Genomic DNA, 15,607 nt, shown 5'->3' with positions numbered 1-15,607 from the left:
CATTCATGCCTGAATCCCGCTTGCTCCTCCCTAATGGGGCCCTCGGCGGCCAATAGCGTGGCTCTCTTGCAGATAGACCCCAGTGTGTCTCCCTCCAGCTCCAGTCCCCGCAGAGTAAAAGTCACGTTGGAAGGAAAAGGGGAGAGAGATATCTACTTACAGCTGCTGTCAGATATCCGATCGCATTCGCATGGCGAGGAGGTAACCTGATCGAGCTGGGAGGAGTGACTTTACCAGGGAAGGCTTGAACAAAAAAAATGTCTTCTTCTTCTGCCGGAGAAGTCACAACAGCAAATGACATCAAGAGGGAAAATGTGAAGGAGGTGGATACGCGGGAGTGCATCAAGCTTGTGGCGCTGGACGCGGCGGAGTTGTCCATGGAGCGCACGACTCCCAACACTGACGCGGTGCGCACGGAGCTGTTGGTGAGCGCCGCTTCCTCTCTGGCTTTCTCACCGGAGCAAGTGGCGTGTGTCTGCGAGGCATTGCAGCAGGGAGGCAATGTGGACCGGCTGGCCAGGTTCTTGTGGTCCCTGCCACAGAGTGACCTGCTGCGCGGTAACGAAAGCATCCTAAAAGCCCAAGCCCTCGTTGCTTTCCACCAGGCTCGGTATCAGGAGCTGTACAGTATTTTGGAGAACCACAGTTTCACTCCGTCCAACCACACCTTTCTACAAGATCTATGGTACAAAGCCCGGTACACCGAGGCGGAGAAGGCGCGGGGGAGACCCTTGGGCGCCGTGGACAAGTACCGGATCCGGAGAAAGTACCCTCTCCCCAGGACTATCTGGGACGGCGAGGAGACTGTTTATTGTTTCAAGGAGAGATCGCGAAACGCGCTGAAGGATCTGTATAATCAGAATAGGTACCCCTCTCCAGCCGAGAAAAGAAATCTCGCCAAGATAACAGGACTTTCCTTAACCCAGGTCAGCAACTGGTTCAAAAACAGGAGACAGAGAGACAGAAACCCGTCGGAAGCACAATCAAAAAGGTGAGACAGCAAAAGGAACACACGACTCACTTTTTCAACCACGGATCTCTTAATGATCAAATTATTTAAAAAAAAAAATCTCCAAGTGTTCTGTGCGTAAAAGGCGCATTAAAATGAACTAACTTTAACAAAGTATTTAAAAGTTGTATTTATGATGGAAGGACGCCTATATAGTTCACAACCTTTCACACTCAATTCAGTGACTGGCAATACTCAGTGTATTTCATTATCTCCCGTCGGGCTCACTTTTAGACTTGGCAATGTACGTCATTATCTTGTTATTAAGAAACAAAAAAGTATTGGTAAAAAGATTTGTAGCACGCTTTTAATGTTTTGAAATATGAAGCTGTTGCCATTCAGATCCGGTTTCAAGTGTGTTGGTGCTAAGGGGCATGGAAACCATAAGCAACAAAATAACAGTGAGTTACACACTCCAGTGATCTGACTGTCACGCGCGATAAGGGGGTAACTTTGATGAAACAATTCAAAAGCTGACTTGAAAGGTAACTTTAATTCCTTCTTATCTATTTGTAGTGTGTGTTCGTGCACACTAGTGCGTGCGTGTGTGTCTCCAGCCCGGAACATAAATCATTTTCATGATCATTTTTTTTTTTTTTTTTTTTTTTTTTTTTTTATCTCTGGAACCAAAAAAGATCTCGGAGCTTCCATCAGCTCCTGCGTTTCATTTTCTAATCCTTCTTTCATGTTCCCCTCTGTGTGAACAAAGATGACGCGCACCTGGTGGAGGTGACCCCTCTGTCTATTTCTCTCTTTCTCTAACACACATACACACGCACGAATATGCTCACACAGGCGCCCGCGCGCACACACACATTATAGTCTTTAAAACGCCACTAAAATATTTTTTAAACGATTTTTTTTTTTTCAAATATAAGCTGTAGATTTCTAGACCTCTTGTATACGCGTCTTCTTATCTTTTCCTGGAAGTGGGGGGTGTAGATGTTTGTGTGTGTTGGGGGAGTCGAGGGTCAAAAGGCTGCAGCTGTTTTAATCAATCTTTAAAAAGGAGGCTATTAAACAAAACAAAAAAGCTGCAACATCCATGTTGTTTTTAAAATTGTTCCCTCTTGAAAACGGTTAAATAATGCTTTTTATTTAACATCTTAACTTTAGGGGGGAAAACAAACAATTACTCCGAGCCATTTGTTCTGTCGCACCACCAGTGCTGGCATTTTGTCACACCAGAATTTATTGCGCCAAATGGTTGCAAGGTTGTTGACGTTGATTGGTCGTTGTCAGTGTAGCTCTCCATGAGGTAAGAGGGCAATACATTCACAAACAACAGCCTGCTCAGCCTCAAAACTGAGCAATAACACAGCAGCAAATGTGACTGTGTCTCCTTTGGGTTATATAGGCAAGCTGTGGGTGGAAACTAAATTAATGCCATTATAAGAGTTGCTTCTCTCTAACTGTAATGGTGTTTATGGAGTGTACACAAATGGGAGAAGAGCACTTATTATCTTCAACATGCACATTTGAAATCACATTCCATTTGGGCTTAAAGTCTCTTTGTAACAGTTCACTACAATTACTCCCTTTTGTTCATTGTTATGTGACACACTATTTGTAATTTTTCTGTTTTTTTCTACAGTGAATCTGATGGCAACCACAGCACAGAGGATGAGTCTAGTAAAGGCCAGGAGGAGTTGTCTCCTCGTCCTCTCTCTAATTCTTCCGATGGGGTGATAACCCATGGGACCCTTCCCATTCAATCAGGACCACTGGACAGTGGGGTGGTCATCCAACAGATCGGGGACATTAAGATGCCCCCTGGATCCAGCAGTAGTGGCCTCTACAACGGAAGTCTAGTGAGCCATAACATGTCCTCCACCGTGTTTCACAATGGTGGCTCGTCTTACCTGCACTCACCTGGTAACATCCTCTTCAACGGGCTAAATTTGGGCATCCAGCCTTTGGCGTTCAACCCTCTGAGGCCATCCGGAGGTGTGCTGCTGGGGAACTCTGGAGTGGACATGCAGATGCAGACAGGACAGGAGAAAGGACTGGGCAGTGCTGAGGAGTCCACCCTGCAGTACGCCTCCTACTCTGGCTGTGTGAACGGGGCTGAGGTGAAGCTGGAGGGGGTTCACACCATGGCGGCCCAGAATGGAGGCTCCTCTGTGCTGACGTTCAGCTCGCCTTCAGGAGCTCTCCAGCTGGGTGGCTACAGTCTCGTCCAGGTACCAAGTGGAGTTTCTGACAGCGATGGCAGCTCATTACTCAGCAACGACGTAGGTCTTCCTCCCCTGCAGCTCTCTTCTGCCTCTTCATCCTCAACAATTACACAACAAGGTGGGAACATTATTACATTTTAAAAGTTTACTTATTTGCCTTTAATATATCTGTTGTGATGTTTAGTTAAATAATATATAGTAACACACTAAGTTAAAATGGACAAAATGATACACTCAAACTATATTTTTTAACAAATATATTTGTGCTCATAATAAGAATGGGAGATGTTGTTATAATTAAGTAGATAAAGGATAAATAGTAAAGGAGAGAAGACATTTCACTGTTCACTTTACTCATTGGATCAGTTAAATTTGCTGTGATGAAATTCTGTAACATTATTGGAGCCTTTAGACCCTAAAAATACAAAAATCACATCCGTCACTAAATTTAATGCACTGTACATTTACATCACACAGTAGATGTTACAGCTTATATCTCCTCGCTTGACAACAGGTCAGTGTTGACCTTCGCCCTCCTTAAATGTTCCAGTGCAATGCTGCATGTCCCTGGTGGTTTGTCAACAGGTCTCTACTGCGCCCACCCAATATATCTGAGCTGCTTTATTGGCTTGTCTGTGTTTGGGCCACAGCCCAAGGGGCTGATTCTACTCATAACACAGAGCAGAAGAAATAGGGAAGGGACACACGCACACGCACGCACACACACACACACACACACACACACACACACACACACACACACACACACATACACATATATATATATATATATATATAGAAGTGGTGGTCCTTTTAAAACCCCAGAGATGAATAAAAACAAGCTCTGAAGTCGCCATCACTCATCATCATTACACTCTTGATCTCCAGAGCACGGAGGGGAAATGTGTTTTGGACAATCAGGGGCCATGAAACACACTAACAGGGAATAAGTCATTAGAGCACTTACTTTGACATAAAGCAGAGAATCTACACTGGGATGAATACTAAGAAAAAACCCAGAAAATTGCAGCTTGCTGTTGAGTCCTAGCAGACTATTGTATTTGTTCTCTGGGGCATTTTGGGGCCGAGCTTAAAGAGCAAAAAGTGTGCGAGACACACAACAGCAATCCTGGGGCCAAGGCCTCCTGTAAATGAAACGCATAATACTGTGAGAAGTGAAAAGGGGATCGAACGGGAGGAATGGGATCTACTGTCGTCATGTGGAAGGTGGACATGCTAAATGTTTTTTCTCTGTTGTTTGGTCAACCACAGGTACCATGGCGCTGAATAATGTAGCAGTGAGCTCCTCCAGTGACGACTCATTCCAGCAGCAGGACAAGCTGACCATGACATCTCTGCATCACAGTACAGTCCTCTACAGCATGAGCAACGCCGGCCAGCCCTCCATCAAGAAGGAGCCTCTGGAGGGAGGTGTTTACTCCTCGTACCACCACGGGCTCCACTTGGACCCCAGCGGTCAGATCAGCTACACCACACCCAACTCAGAGGAGATCTCCTCCAGCCAAGGTCCCACCTCCACCACCGAGGTGACCGCTGTCAGCTCGTCCAGCCCCGAGCCAGAGGTCTACACCACCCTCACTGTCAGCACGCCCCTGATGGCTCAAACAGACCCGAGCAACCACCACCTCCAGCCCTCAGAGTACCTCGGGGGCCACGAGGTCCGAGGGGCCCCGTCCTCACACCTGATGGGCCCCGGCATGAACAGCAACTACATGAACCTTTCGGGGAACAAGGTGGACGGCTCGGGTTCAGCAGGCATGAATGAAATGGTGCGGGCGATGTGCGGGGAGATGGAGGCTGCGGAGGGGAAGGAGCTGGCCAAACTACAGACAGTGCAGATGGATGAGGACATGGATGACCTTTAACCTCAAACCTCTCCCCTCGCAGAAGCACTCGTGTCCGCCCGAGCAGCGATATGATGAATCTTTTTACTTTTGTGTGTGCGTGTGTGTGCGTGTGTGTTTTTTAACCATTCATTTCCTTTTAAATGTTAAATTATTTGCGTTCATTTTGACTTTTACAATGCACTCTAGTCAGCGAGGAGCCCCGTGGGCCGGCTTTATCAGTTTATCATAAAAATTTAAAAAGTCTGTTTTAAAATCCCCGTTTGTACGACGAAACATTGTGACCGTTATGTGCGAACAGAAGAAGTGGCTGGATGTGTTTGAGCCATGTTTAAATGTGCATTTTTATAGGCAACACCTGCTACTTCCCATTGAGTGGATTTGATCTGCAGAAGCAGGTGCTGGAATGCCTCGAGTCATGTGACCAGGATGTTCCTCCAAACTAAATGCGTCATCTGGGTCAAACCAAAAAGGTCATTCTGTGGGGGGGGAGGAGGGAGAGAGAGCCTCTATGAAAATGGTCAGTGAAACAGCAACTGCTTGACTGAAGGACTGCGCACACGTACAGAGAATAGGTCAATAAACACACAAAGCTGCTGATTTAGAAAAAAAAAAAAGTGTCCTTCAGTAAGCACTATAAATTCTCTAAATGCCTCTCAAGTCACTGCAAAACCTTGCTTTTGTGCTTTATATCATACCAAATGAAATTTAGAGAGTTGAATAAGGGAAACGAGTTAAGACGAATGTGCCTTTCTGCTACTTAACACACACAATGGCATTGCTCTGTTTTGGCATTTGCACTACCATAACAACATTACAATGGGCATGTTTCAAACAGCCTCTCTGTTGGAGAGTTTGTCATGTGTGACACAACTCAACAAATGTGCACCATCTCAGCAACGACTCCTATTTCAAGTCTCGTCATCAGCCCGTGAGACCAAGATATGAATGATGATCAGAAGGTCACGCTGCCGGTTCACATGTTGTTTATCATGCTGCAGCTCACAATATGTACTAGATGTGATGATGCTGTACTATATCATGTTTCATTTTGATGTTCTGTCCAAATGTTGGCGACCATTAATGATATTTTTCGTTAAAGCCAGATGCAAACAACTACAGTGTGTATGAAAAGTATGAAGAACAAAGGGACAGAAGTTAGACGTGACTAAGAGGACAAAGAATATTTTACAGTCCCAGCTTTAAAACAAAGATGGATTGTAACGATTACTCTTTGCATGGTATCATAATGTTTTGGACACTAGTGCCTTTTACTTTTGTTTTGTGAATAACACTAAAGGTTAGCTCAGCTGTACTGTAGCCCTCATGTTGGTGTGCAGGCAGCAACACAGCAGCTTCAGAGATTTACCACCGCCGCCATCGCTGGCACATTTGTTGGGTGTCAGTTGAGGGAAAGACATGCGAGCGCGGAGCCCATTTGTCAAGTGTGTCTACCGCTTCTCACAACAGGAGGCTACAAGTTCTTGCTTTCATACATGACCATAATAGAACATTTCAACCTCACAGCCAACTCAAACCACACGCATTTATCGGTGCATCACATGTCTTCAGGCTGGCGGAGCAGGAACACTTTTCTTTTGTCAGGATCCATGATGTGATCCTGTCGAGTGAACATTTCAGTGAAAGTTTCCTCAGTGCTTTAATGTCAGAAACCAAAAATGAGTTGTGGGCAAATAGTCAAATTAATGGTCTTTTTTTTTTTTTTTTTTTTTTTAAATCTTAGTTTGAAATATATGTTTGTTATCTGAAATTATGTGAATGTATTTTTCTAAATCTCCATACTGCAATAAAAGTTTATATTTATAAAAACATAAAACTGATATTTTTGATCACAGATTTAACTTCAAGATGATAATATTATGGAATGATCTCTTTTTTCCAAGATTTTAGTGACACAACATGCCAGTAATGGATGTACGTTTATGACAGACAAAAAGCACATGTCCTCCCAACCTTTTAGAGTCCTATGTAGCCAAATTTTGAGGATGAGGGGAGACTGGCATGCTGTAATCCAGCAAGCCTGGTGCAGCTCTCTGGAAACCTGCAGTGATCGTTTGCACATGCCCGACAACCTGGAGTTCATTAGGCCTCCTTTTCTCATCTCAGCCCCTGTAATTCAAATAAACAGCAATGAGATTTCCAGAGGTAAAGCTCCTTTTGGGTGGGGGGTCTGCAGCTCTCTACAGCTCAGTCCAATCCAATGGTCTTTTCCCTGAGCTAAGGCCAAACTCCCTCCCACCCACCCACCCAACCTACTTCAACATGTGGAAGAATGAATCTGAGGTGCTGTCACTCACAGATACCGAGTCTCTATCCAGAAAAGAGCCTCAGCTTCTCTCGTGGCTTGAGGGGATTCTCTGAGTTCATAAATTTCCACCTAGTACTTGTTCACGCAGTGGGCACCTGGTCAAACCAGCAAGGCGAGATAAGATGCAGACAAAGTTTGACAAATGGATGAACAGCGGGGGATTTTATTTTATTCCCAGCGTGTCTGTGGTGGATTATAGGAGTCGTCCTCTCGGCGGATCCTGGCTACAGGAGTTATATATGATCTAACTGATGACCTAAATAAACAGAGGCTGTTTGTCTGTGCTCACTGTTGAGGCACAGAGAGGGAGGGAAGAAAAAATGGCAGAGACTAGCGGGAAAGGGAGGGAGAGGCAGGCAACCAGGATAAAGTTACCTGAGCACAGGTGACCTCGTCGCCATGGGCAGTGGATTAGCTGATTGTTGGGTATCAGGTAACTCCTCCTGTAATATTGAAGAGGGTGAAAACAGCTTTGTTGGAGCCCGGAACAATATCCCATTTGCAGTAGGAGCCCATGGTCTGTGGGTCTCACGGGGAGGGGGGCACAGAAAACTCCAAATTCCACCTTTGTGTATTGTGCCTGCAAATTAGACAGAAAAGAAGCACAACTGATGCCATGGACAATGATGCTGTGTTGTAAATTTTGAAGAAGGATTTCTACAGCGTGATGTTCACAGATTTCAAAGTTTTATTGCTTCCTTTAAAACCAGGACATCCCCATATCTAAGTGGATCATTTTGTCCACAGTTTTAAACATGCAACGTAAAACATACTCGGGTGTGCAGTAAAAAGGAGGGAACTCCCCCAGAACTCTGGCCTTATTAAAAACACTGACCTCTGATCTTTCAGATGGTTTCAAAGCTGACATTTAATGCGGCGCAGCAGACTGCAAGCCATATGTAACATGACCTGGGGAGCACGGTACTCCACTGCTCCACATCCCACTAATGAGAGGGCAGGGGTCAGCGGGTACCAGCCTGCTCACACAGACCCACCACTACTGGCCCAGCTCGGTCCTGACAGAGACAAAGTCTGTGGGCTGCAACTTCGCTATGAGAAGGACGTGGTGGTGTTTATGTGAAGAAGTGAAATAAATGTCTGTCCTTTAACCTTTTTAGTTGTTGCTTGGCAGAGTTGAAGGTTTGTGCACATGTCTGCTCCCTCATCCAGGGTGGCAAGGGGATTGTGCCCTTGCAGCATGAGGTTTGTTCCAGACTACAAGGACAGAAAGCATAATGACAGTTTAAAGTGCGTGCGTGCGTGCGTGTGTGTGTGTGTGAGTCTGAGTGTGATGCACTCACACACACACACACACACACACACACACACACACACACACACACACACACACACACAGAGAGAGAGACACACACACACACACACACAGGACAGCAGCTGGGAGGCAGCACCACAGTGGTCAAAGGTATTTCCCAAACAGAAAAACACCACTTTGTAACGGGAGCAGAGTAGATGAGGACTGAAATGACCAGTGAAGATCATGGACACACACACCTGCTGCACAACTGTGCGACTTCACAACATGAATAACAACTCATCCTCTCAGGAGTTACATTTGGACTTGTAATGACAGCATTGTCATGGCGCCCCCTCCCTGCCAGAAGGCACACATGGTAGCTGCGCATCCCGTCTGAATTCCTTTTGTTTGTTTATTGTCTGCCAGCCTCGGTTTGTTTATTTGCACAAGCCCCGCAGCCATTAAAAAAGAGAGTTTCTCCAACATAAATGCGCTCATTTATATGCCCCAGGCGTGTTTACCGAGCAGAGCACTGTAAAAGCCAGGGCCGTAATTGCGTATTTGTGGAGGTGGTCCTCTGAGGAAATGCGTAATGATTTTGATGGGGGGCTAACCCCAGTGCACTTGTACCAGGTCTAATTTTCCAACATGACAGGAAACTCTGTTAAGCTGATAATTGCAGCTCCAATTTCATTTAACTCACTCATGTCAACAGTTGTGTTTTGTTTTGAGAGAAGGAGCTGCCTTTTTTTTAACTGCTGTTCACTTCACGAATAAACCGCTTTAACGCTTAATTAAAGACACATTTAGGACATCTTGAATTAAACAGAAACTCCAAGACAATGACAAAGTGTTGATTATATTCATTAATTTGCTGCTAAACACGGAGTTTTTCAAAATTATGGTCAAAAATGTGACTTTTCTCTGAGGCCTATACGTGAGTGTTTTTAAAAATCGACTAATAAATTAAGGCTGTTGTTGATTTTTACGTTTTGAATAATATATGCTTTAAAGAATTAATTTTTTTTATGTAGTGAGAAATTTCCTCTGAATATATGTCACTAAAGTCTACCCTTAAAATAAAACTGAAAGCACACGCACACCCCTGGAGACTAAATGTGACATTTTTCACTTCATTTGAACAGTATCCGCTTTGTTCCACACCATACAGCTGAAATAGCACTTTGGATTTAGATAGAGTGAAAACCAGCTGTCCAGTGAACCATTGCTCGTTTCAATTTTTCTCCATATTCAAAAAAAAAAAAAGAACAGAAAATCTCCAATAGGAAACAAAGTCTTTTTGATGATGACATTTTTATGAAGTGTTTTCTCCTGTTTTGAGTTGAGCCATTTCTTTCTCTCATTCTCTCGTCCTGTACTGGAGTGTCACCGCTTCCTTTCATGTCTTTTTCCCAAATGTGCATACATGTAGTAAATATCGCTACTATGAATATAGGCTAATGAATAAATATTCAGGTCCAAATGCAGTCTTGAGGTGGAATAATTCAAAATGCGTAAAACGGCCTAATTTCTCGCTCAAACACATTAAACCATTTTATTGACAAATGTCAATAGGTTTGTTTTTAGGGTGAAAACATTCTCACTCCTTGATTTTTTACAAAAAGGCAATTACTGAAAGTTTGTGCATTTTTAGACGCCCTGAGCAGGAGACAGTTTTGGGAGAAAAAGAAACCCTGCACCCTGGAAGTTCCTTTTTGAGAGGAGTAACGAGTAATAGCTCGCCTAAGTATTGCATTACTTGTCGGGGTCTGAGGAGCCCAGCACTGGCCGTGGCAGAGGCGGAGAGTCCACATCTTGAAATAATCTCGCCCCCCGGGCTGCTCGGGTTAAAGGAGGAGGCGCGGCGCAATGTGGTAGAGATATTAGAGAAACCCGAGAGCCGCTCATCAGACAGCTCATTTACTGAAGCACTGAGGTTTTACACAGCCCGAGAGCAGCTCGAGACCTCAGCCTGTGCGTCCACCTACTTCCAAATTTATATCAGGGGCTTCTCTTTCAGCCTTTTTCCTGCAATATACCACTATTATTTACCCCATGCTGCCTAAAAAAACATGAAAATGAAGTTTAATGGCTGTTGATCGTTACGCCATAATATCCTATAGTTACGTTCTTTTTTTTTTTTTTCTTTTTTTTTTTAATCCTGTTAAAGCAGTAGGCACTTATTCTAAAAAGTGAAAACAATCTGAATGGAAAAAATAAAAGGTGTTAAGGTGGCTTTCAACCAAGAATGTGATGTTTCCTGTTGCTAAACTTTAATTTCAGCACGACGAGAGATCTGCAGCCCATTCAGGAGGAAATTAGCTTTATTTGTTATATCTGAACGAAATTTGCAAAAACAAAAAGTGGACATATGATCAAGTTTTCCCTGCAGTATTTAATTTTTTATATTTAGTTTTTTATATTTAGTTTACACAACTTAAAATGGACCATAGCCAACAAATAATCGTATGGCCTGATTTGAGCGGTTTAACCGACAGTCTTGATTTAAAATGTATTTTTTCAGTAGTTTGAACATTTGCTCACATCCCCTAACATTCAAATGTTTTGTTTCTCCAACTAATGTATCCATAAATTCGTACGGGATGAATTACAAATACAATTTATTCAAAAGTGAAGCTCTTGAGACCTGTATTGCTTTGTTTTTTCAGGTGTTCGCCAGCACAAAAACAAAGGCTCAAAGCATTTTATCCTTACAATAAAAATCATTTAGCAAAAAGGCCAACCTTTAAAACGTTTAGGATGAAATTGTTTTCGGTTAAATATTCCTTTCTAAGCAGAATCTTGTTCCATATAACACATTGACGGGGAGTTCAGTTTCAGACTCTTTTGCAGATAAAGAAATGTGATCTATATGGCTCAAACCAACCACTGCCCCACCAAGAACCAGTGTCGCAGAGAACTCATTTACTAATGGATTGGTTTAGTGTTTCACCCCACAGAAAACACTGGAGCCAGTGCGGTGCCCGTCTAAGCCTTGAAATATAAATGTAGCCTACATGCTGGAGCGAGCTCTTCAAAAACATGATGCAGAAATAAGCACGAAACAAATCGAGTCTCTTATTTGTCCTGGTAACAAGACACATTTTCAAATTCACCCGGATAACCAAAATTGAAGCTTTACGCCAAAAGCCTGAATATATCCAGGCTATGTCTAAATTCTGAAACTTCCTCATTTTGTCACTTTATACTTAAAGTGTTGGATTTGTGAGCAGCTGAATTTATGTGTTTGCCTATTATTCCTCTCAATCCTTAAGATGTTTGGCAAATTTTCTTGCAAGCTTGGACCATGTGGCATTTCATATCAGCCCCTCTCTCTCTCTCGCGAGCGCGCGCACACGCACACACGCGCGCGCACACACACACACACACACACACACACACACGCACACACACACACACACACTTAAGTGGCTGGTTTCCTACCGGTGGTCTATGGCCCATAACACGTTTGGCAGGTAGTAGGTTCCTCATATAAAAATGTGCGTAATGGCACGTAATGGACCCAGCTATCATCGGAACTTATTAAATTATATCACCTCGTAAAATAAACGGCTTCCGTAATTAATAGACCATCAAAGGTTAAAATACAACAAAACGCGTAATATGCATGTAATTATAAGGTGCTCGTCCTCCACAATATGGAGTGATGATTAAAAAAAAAAAACACTCCCCAATTGGTAAAACAACACAAAATAAAAACAACACAAAATATGATTTTAAATTTGTATGAACTACTTTTTATGAAAACAGTCCATGTAAGCTGTTGTTCATTACTGATTAATATGCTGTTTGATTTAAAGGTCTTTCACTACTTACTAAACTTAAATAAACTTTCTCTTCACAAAAGCGTTGTGTTTTTGTGGGTTTACTAGTGTGTGGAGAAGCATTGTGTGGGTTGTCCCACGTGGAAAGTCTAGTCTCCATTTAAAGAAGATGTATATTCAGAATACGTTAATACGGCTTTTTAAGAGGTCTGTAATAATTGATTAGTGTTTAGGTGCTGCTCTGCTCCCTCAGCTGAAGCGGGAGAGGGACTGTGGGGGCGGGAGGTGGGAGCGCTCCTATTTCAGCCCCTGACGCACTGCCTCTGGGGAGGAAACGGAGCTGCAAACTCAGTCCTGCTCTGCTGTACAGGGTGCAGGGCAGAGGGAGAGCCAATCACCGAAACGCACAGGCTCCCTTTAAGCCTGACATATCTCCAACAGGAACAAATTGTCCCAACAATCAACATCCCAATCTGCTGCGCGCATCAGGGGCTGGAGTGGAGTGGATAGCCTATAGGCCCGTGCTGCGCGGAAGGATTGCGCTGGATTGGACTGCGAGACGAGACTATAAAACAACTATAGACGAACTGAACAACAGCCATCGCTTTGGATATCAACGTTTCGGGCGGAGCAGCGAGCTCGGACATCATGTCTATATTACCGTCCTTCGGGTTTACGCAGGAGCAAGTGGCGTGCGTTTGCGAGGTGTTGCAGCAGGGAGGAAACCTGGAGAGGCTCGGCCGCTTCCTGTGGTCTCTGCCCGCTTGTGATCACCTCCACAAGAACGAAAGCGTCCTCAAAGCCAAGGCGGTGGTGGCCTTTCACCGGGGGAACTTCAGAGAGCTTTATAAGATCCTAGAGAGCCACCAGTTTTCACCGCACAACCACCCGAAGCTGCAGCAGCTCTGGCTGAAAGCGCATTACGTGGAGGCGGAGAAGCTGCGAGGCCGGCCGCTCGGAGCGGTAGGGAAGTACCGGGTGCGAAGGAAATTCCCGCTGCCCCGCACGATATGGGACGGCGAGGAGACAAGCTACTGCTTTAAGGAGAAGTCCAGGGGAGTCCTGAGAGAGTGGTACACGCATAACCCTTACCCGTCCCCGCGGGAAAAGAGGGAGCTGGCCGAGGCCACAGGACTGACCACGACGCAGGTCAGCAACTGGTTCAAAAACAGACGGCAGAGGGACAGAGCCGCAGAGGCGAAGGAGAGGTACGTGGAACTGTCACAGCCTGCAGCTTGTAACTTCTAGTGAAAACCATTTACATGTTTAAGGAGAAAATTAAAGTTTGACAGAGAATAAATATTTTCAAACTGTCTACAAGCAATCAGAATATGAGAAAGTGAATCAAAGGGTGCTCTGACAGCAAAAGAGGAGCGAGAAAGTGAAAAAAGAACCAGATGAATTCTTACACGAAACGTTTTGCTTTAAATATAAATTTGTAGCTATGTATTAACTCATTTTGGATGGGTTATGCCAAAGTTACCAAATCAGACATGTCCTGATGACAGTGAAGGAGGGTAAACAGTAGCGTGTTGTTGTCAAATGATCAACTCTGTTCAGAAAGGTTTGCCTTGTCTCAATCTAAGTAAAGGCCTTAATTAAATCGACATTATAAGGAGTCATATATGCAGACAATATGCAGGCTTTTGGCTAATTAATAATAAAAAAAAAAATATTGGCACATTTTTGGACAACAATTGGAGATGTGCGTTAAAGGTTAAATTAGGTTACACTAGAAGAAAAACGCACGTCACACACCAGTTTTATCAGGCTTATCAGCAAATAATAATACAATATAACATCATGTGGGTAAAAGAGGAATACAAGGCAAGGAATTAAATATTACTTTTCACCAATAAGACCTATTTTTTGTTGTTATAGTAAAATAATTACAGTTGACTTTTAAGCAATCTTTACGCCCCTTTTCTAGTCACCAAAAATGTTTTTAGGCCTGCCTCGTTAATCTAATGCCATCTTCTAAACTTTGAACATTTTCTCAAATTTGTCCTCGTTGTTCTTTCCAGAGAGAACAGTGAAAACAGCAACGCAGGCGGCAACAAACAGAACCAGCTGTCCCCTTTGGACGGAGGAAAATCTCTCATGTCCAGCTCGGAGGACGAGTTTTCTCCACCTCAGAGCCCCGACCAGAACTCAGCGCTTTTGCTTCAGGGCAACATGAGCCACCCCGGAGCCTCCGCTTACCCCATGTCCGGGCTGGGGCCCCCACAGCCGGTCCACGGCATGCACGGACACCCACACCAACTGCAGGACTCCTTGTTGGGACCTCTAACCTCCAGTCTTGTGGATTTGGGCTCTTAAAGAGGCTGCCAGATTATTATGTTTTACAGAAACAAAAAAACAGAAAAACGAAGACTGATATAACATTGAATACATGTATGAAATATCACTATAGTAGCCTACCTTATAATATAGACTGACTTGTCTGTCGTTAAATTTGGTTAGAACAAAATTCCTTAATGCGCTTATATGTCCCCCTGACAGGAGGCTTTCTGATCTCCTGCACATGAAAACACAAACAGGACCTTTCTGAAACTCTTAACTCAACGAAACACTTACGTGGACTGCCCATTTGCTTAATTTATGATATTTTGTTAAAATAACAAAAGAATTATATCAACCTCCTGCGATGGAAACTAAGAGGTAACGTTTTCATTAGAGTCATGGTAATTAGTTTCCAATAAAACAAAAGTAATACAATCGTCTCTGTGTTATTTGTGTATTTAGAAAAAGAGAAATAAATAAAATAGCCATTAATGTATTTTGGATTCTGCGCCCCAAACCAAATGAACCGGGGAATAATGTGATATTTTACCATTAATTAGTCGTCAATTTAATTTTCTTATATCACAAATTTTTGGTGATGACAAATGCTGTTGTCTTGAATGATATGCCTTTTAAAGATGCAGAAATGACGTAAACAAATCTACGTTGGTGGGACATGAATGACCATCAGAAAATCTTAATTCTGCAGGAGAGATTAAATCCTGTTCTACAGCTTCTTTGTTTTTTCATATAAACCAAGAGTCATAAAAGGAAATGTAATTATACAAATGGGAGTCAATATCAGCAGCTGTCTGTCAGGAGGCTGTTGTGTACACACGAACCATCTTTGGTTCCTTTGAATTCGTCTCTGCTCATAATAGGCTACATATTTGGCTAAAAAAGC

The 15,607-nt window shown here is 43.5% G+C and overlaps 2 protein-coding genes across 2 annotated transcripts; both read left to right on the top strand.

Annotated features, from left to right (window-relative positions):
• The first annotated feature begins 120 nt into the window (after window positions 1-120).
• six4a (SIX homeobox 4a) lies at window positions 121-6,876 on the top strand. Its single transcript, XM_069152254.1, has 3 exons — window positions 121-991; window positions 2,604-3,304; window positions 4,459-6,876. Exons 1-3 carry the CDS (start codon window positions 258-260, stop codon window positions 5,070-5,072), a joined length of 2,049 nt encoding a protein of 682 aa, XP_069008355.1. The 5' UTR covers window positions 121-257; the 3' UTR covers window positions 5,073-6,876.
• Window positions 6,877-12,775: 5,899 nt separating this feature from the next.
• On the top strand, window positions 12,776-15,138 carry LOC138199936 (homeobox protein six1b). Its single transcript, XM_069152253.1, has 2 exons — window positions 12,776-13,628; window positions 14,445-15,138. Exons 1-2 carry the CDS (start codon window positions 13,069-13,071, stop codon window positions 14,737-14,739), a joined length of 855 nt encoding a protein of 284 aa, XP_069008354.1. The 5' UTR covers window positions 12,776-13,068; the 3' UTR covers window positions 14,740-15,138.
• The last annotated feature ends 469 nt before the right edge of the window (window positions 15,139-15,607 follow it).

Source organism: Embiotoca jacksoni, unplaced genomic scaffold (genome assembly GCF_022577435.1).
Source record: "Embiotoca jacksoni isolate LCO1_2020_lvr unplaced genomic scaffold, fEmbJac1.0.p SCAF_18, whole genome shotgun sequence".
Lineage (NCBI taxonomy): Eukaryota > Metazoa > Chordata > Actinopteri > Embiotocidae > Embiotoca > Embiotoca jacksoni.
This window is presented reverse-complemented; position numbering and strand designations above follow the sequence as displayed.

Coding starts and splice junctions, on each gene's coding strand:
- six4a (XM_069152254.1), top strand. CDS start 258: ATGTCTTCTTCTTCTGCCGGAGAAGTCACAACAGCAAATGACATCAAG. Junction 992..2,603: donor TCGGAAGCACAATCAAAAAG/GTGAGACAGCAA, acceptor TTTTTTCTACAG/TGAATCTGATGGCAACCACA. Junction 3,305..4,458: donor CTCAACAATTACACAACAAG/GTGGGAACATTA, acceptor GGTCAACCACAG/GTACCATGGCGCTGAATAAT.
- LOC138199936 (XM_069152253.1), top strand. CDS start 13,069: ATGTCTATATTACCGTCCTTCGGGTTTACGCAGGAGCAAGTGGCGTGC. Junction 13,629..14,444: donor GCCGCAGAGGCGAAGGAGAG/GTACGTGGAACT, acceptor TGTTCTTTCCAG/AGAGAACAGTGAAAACAGCA.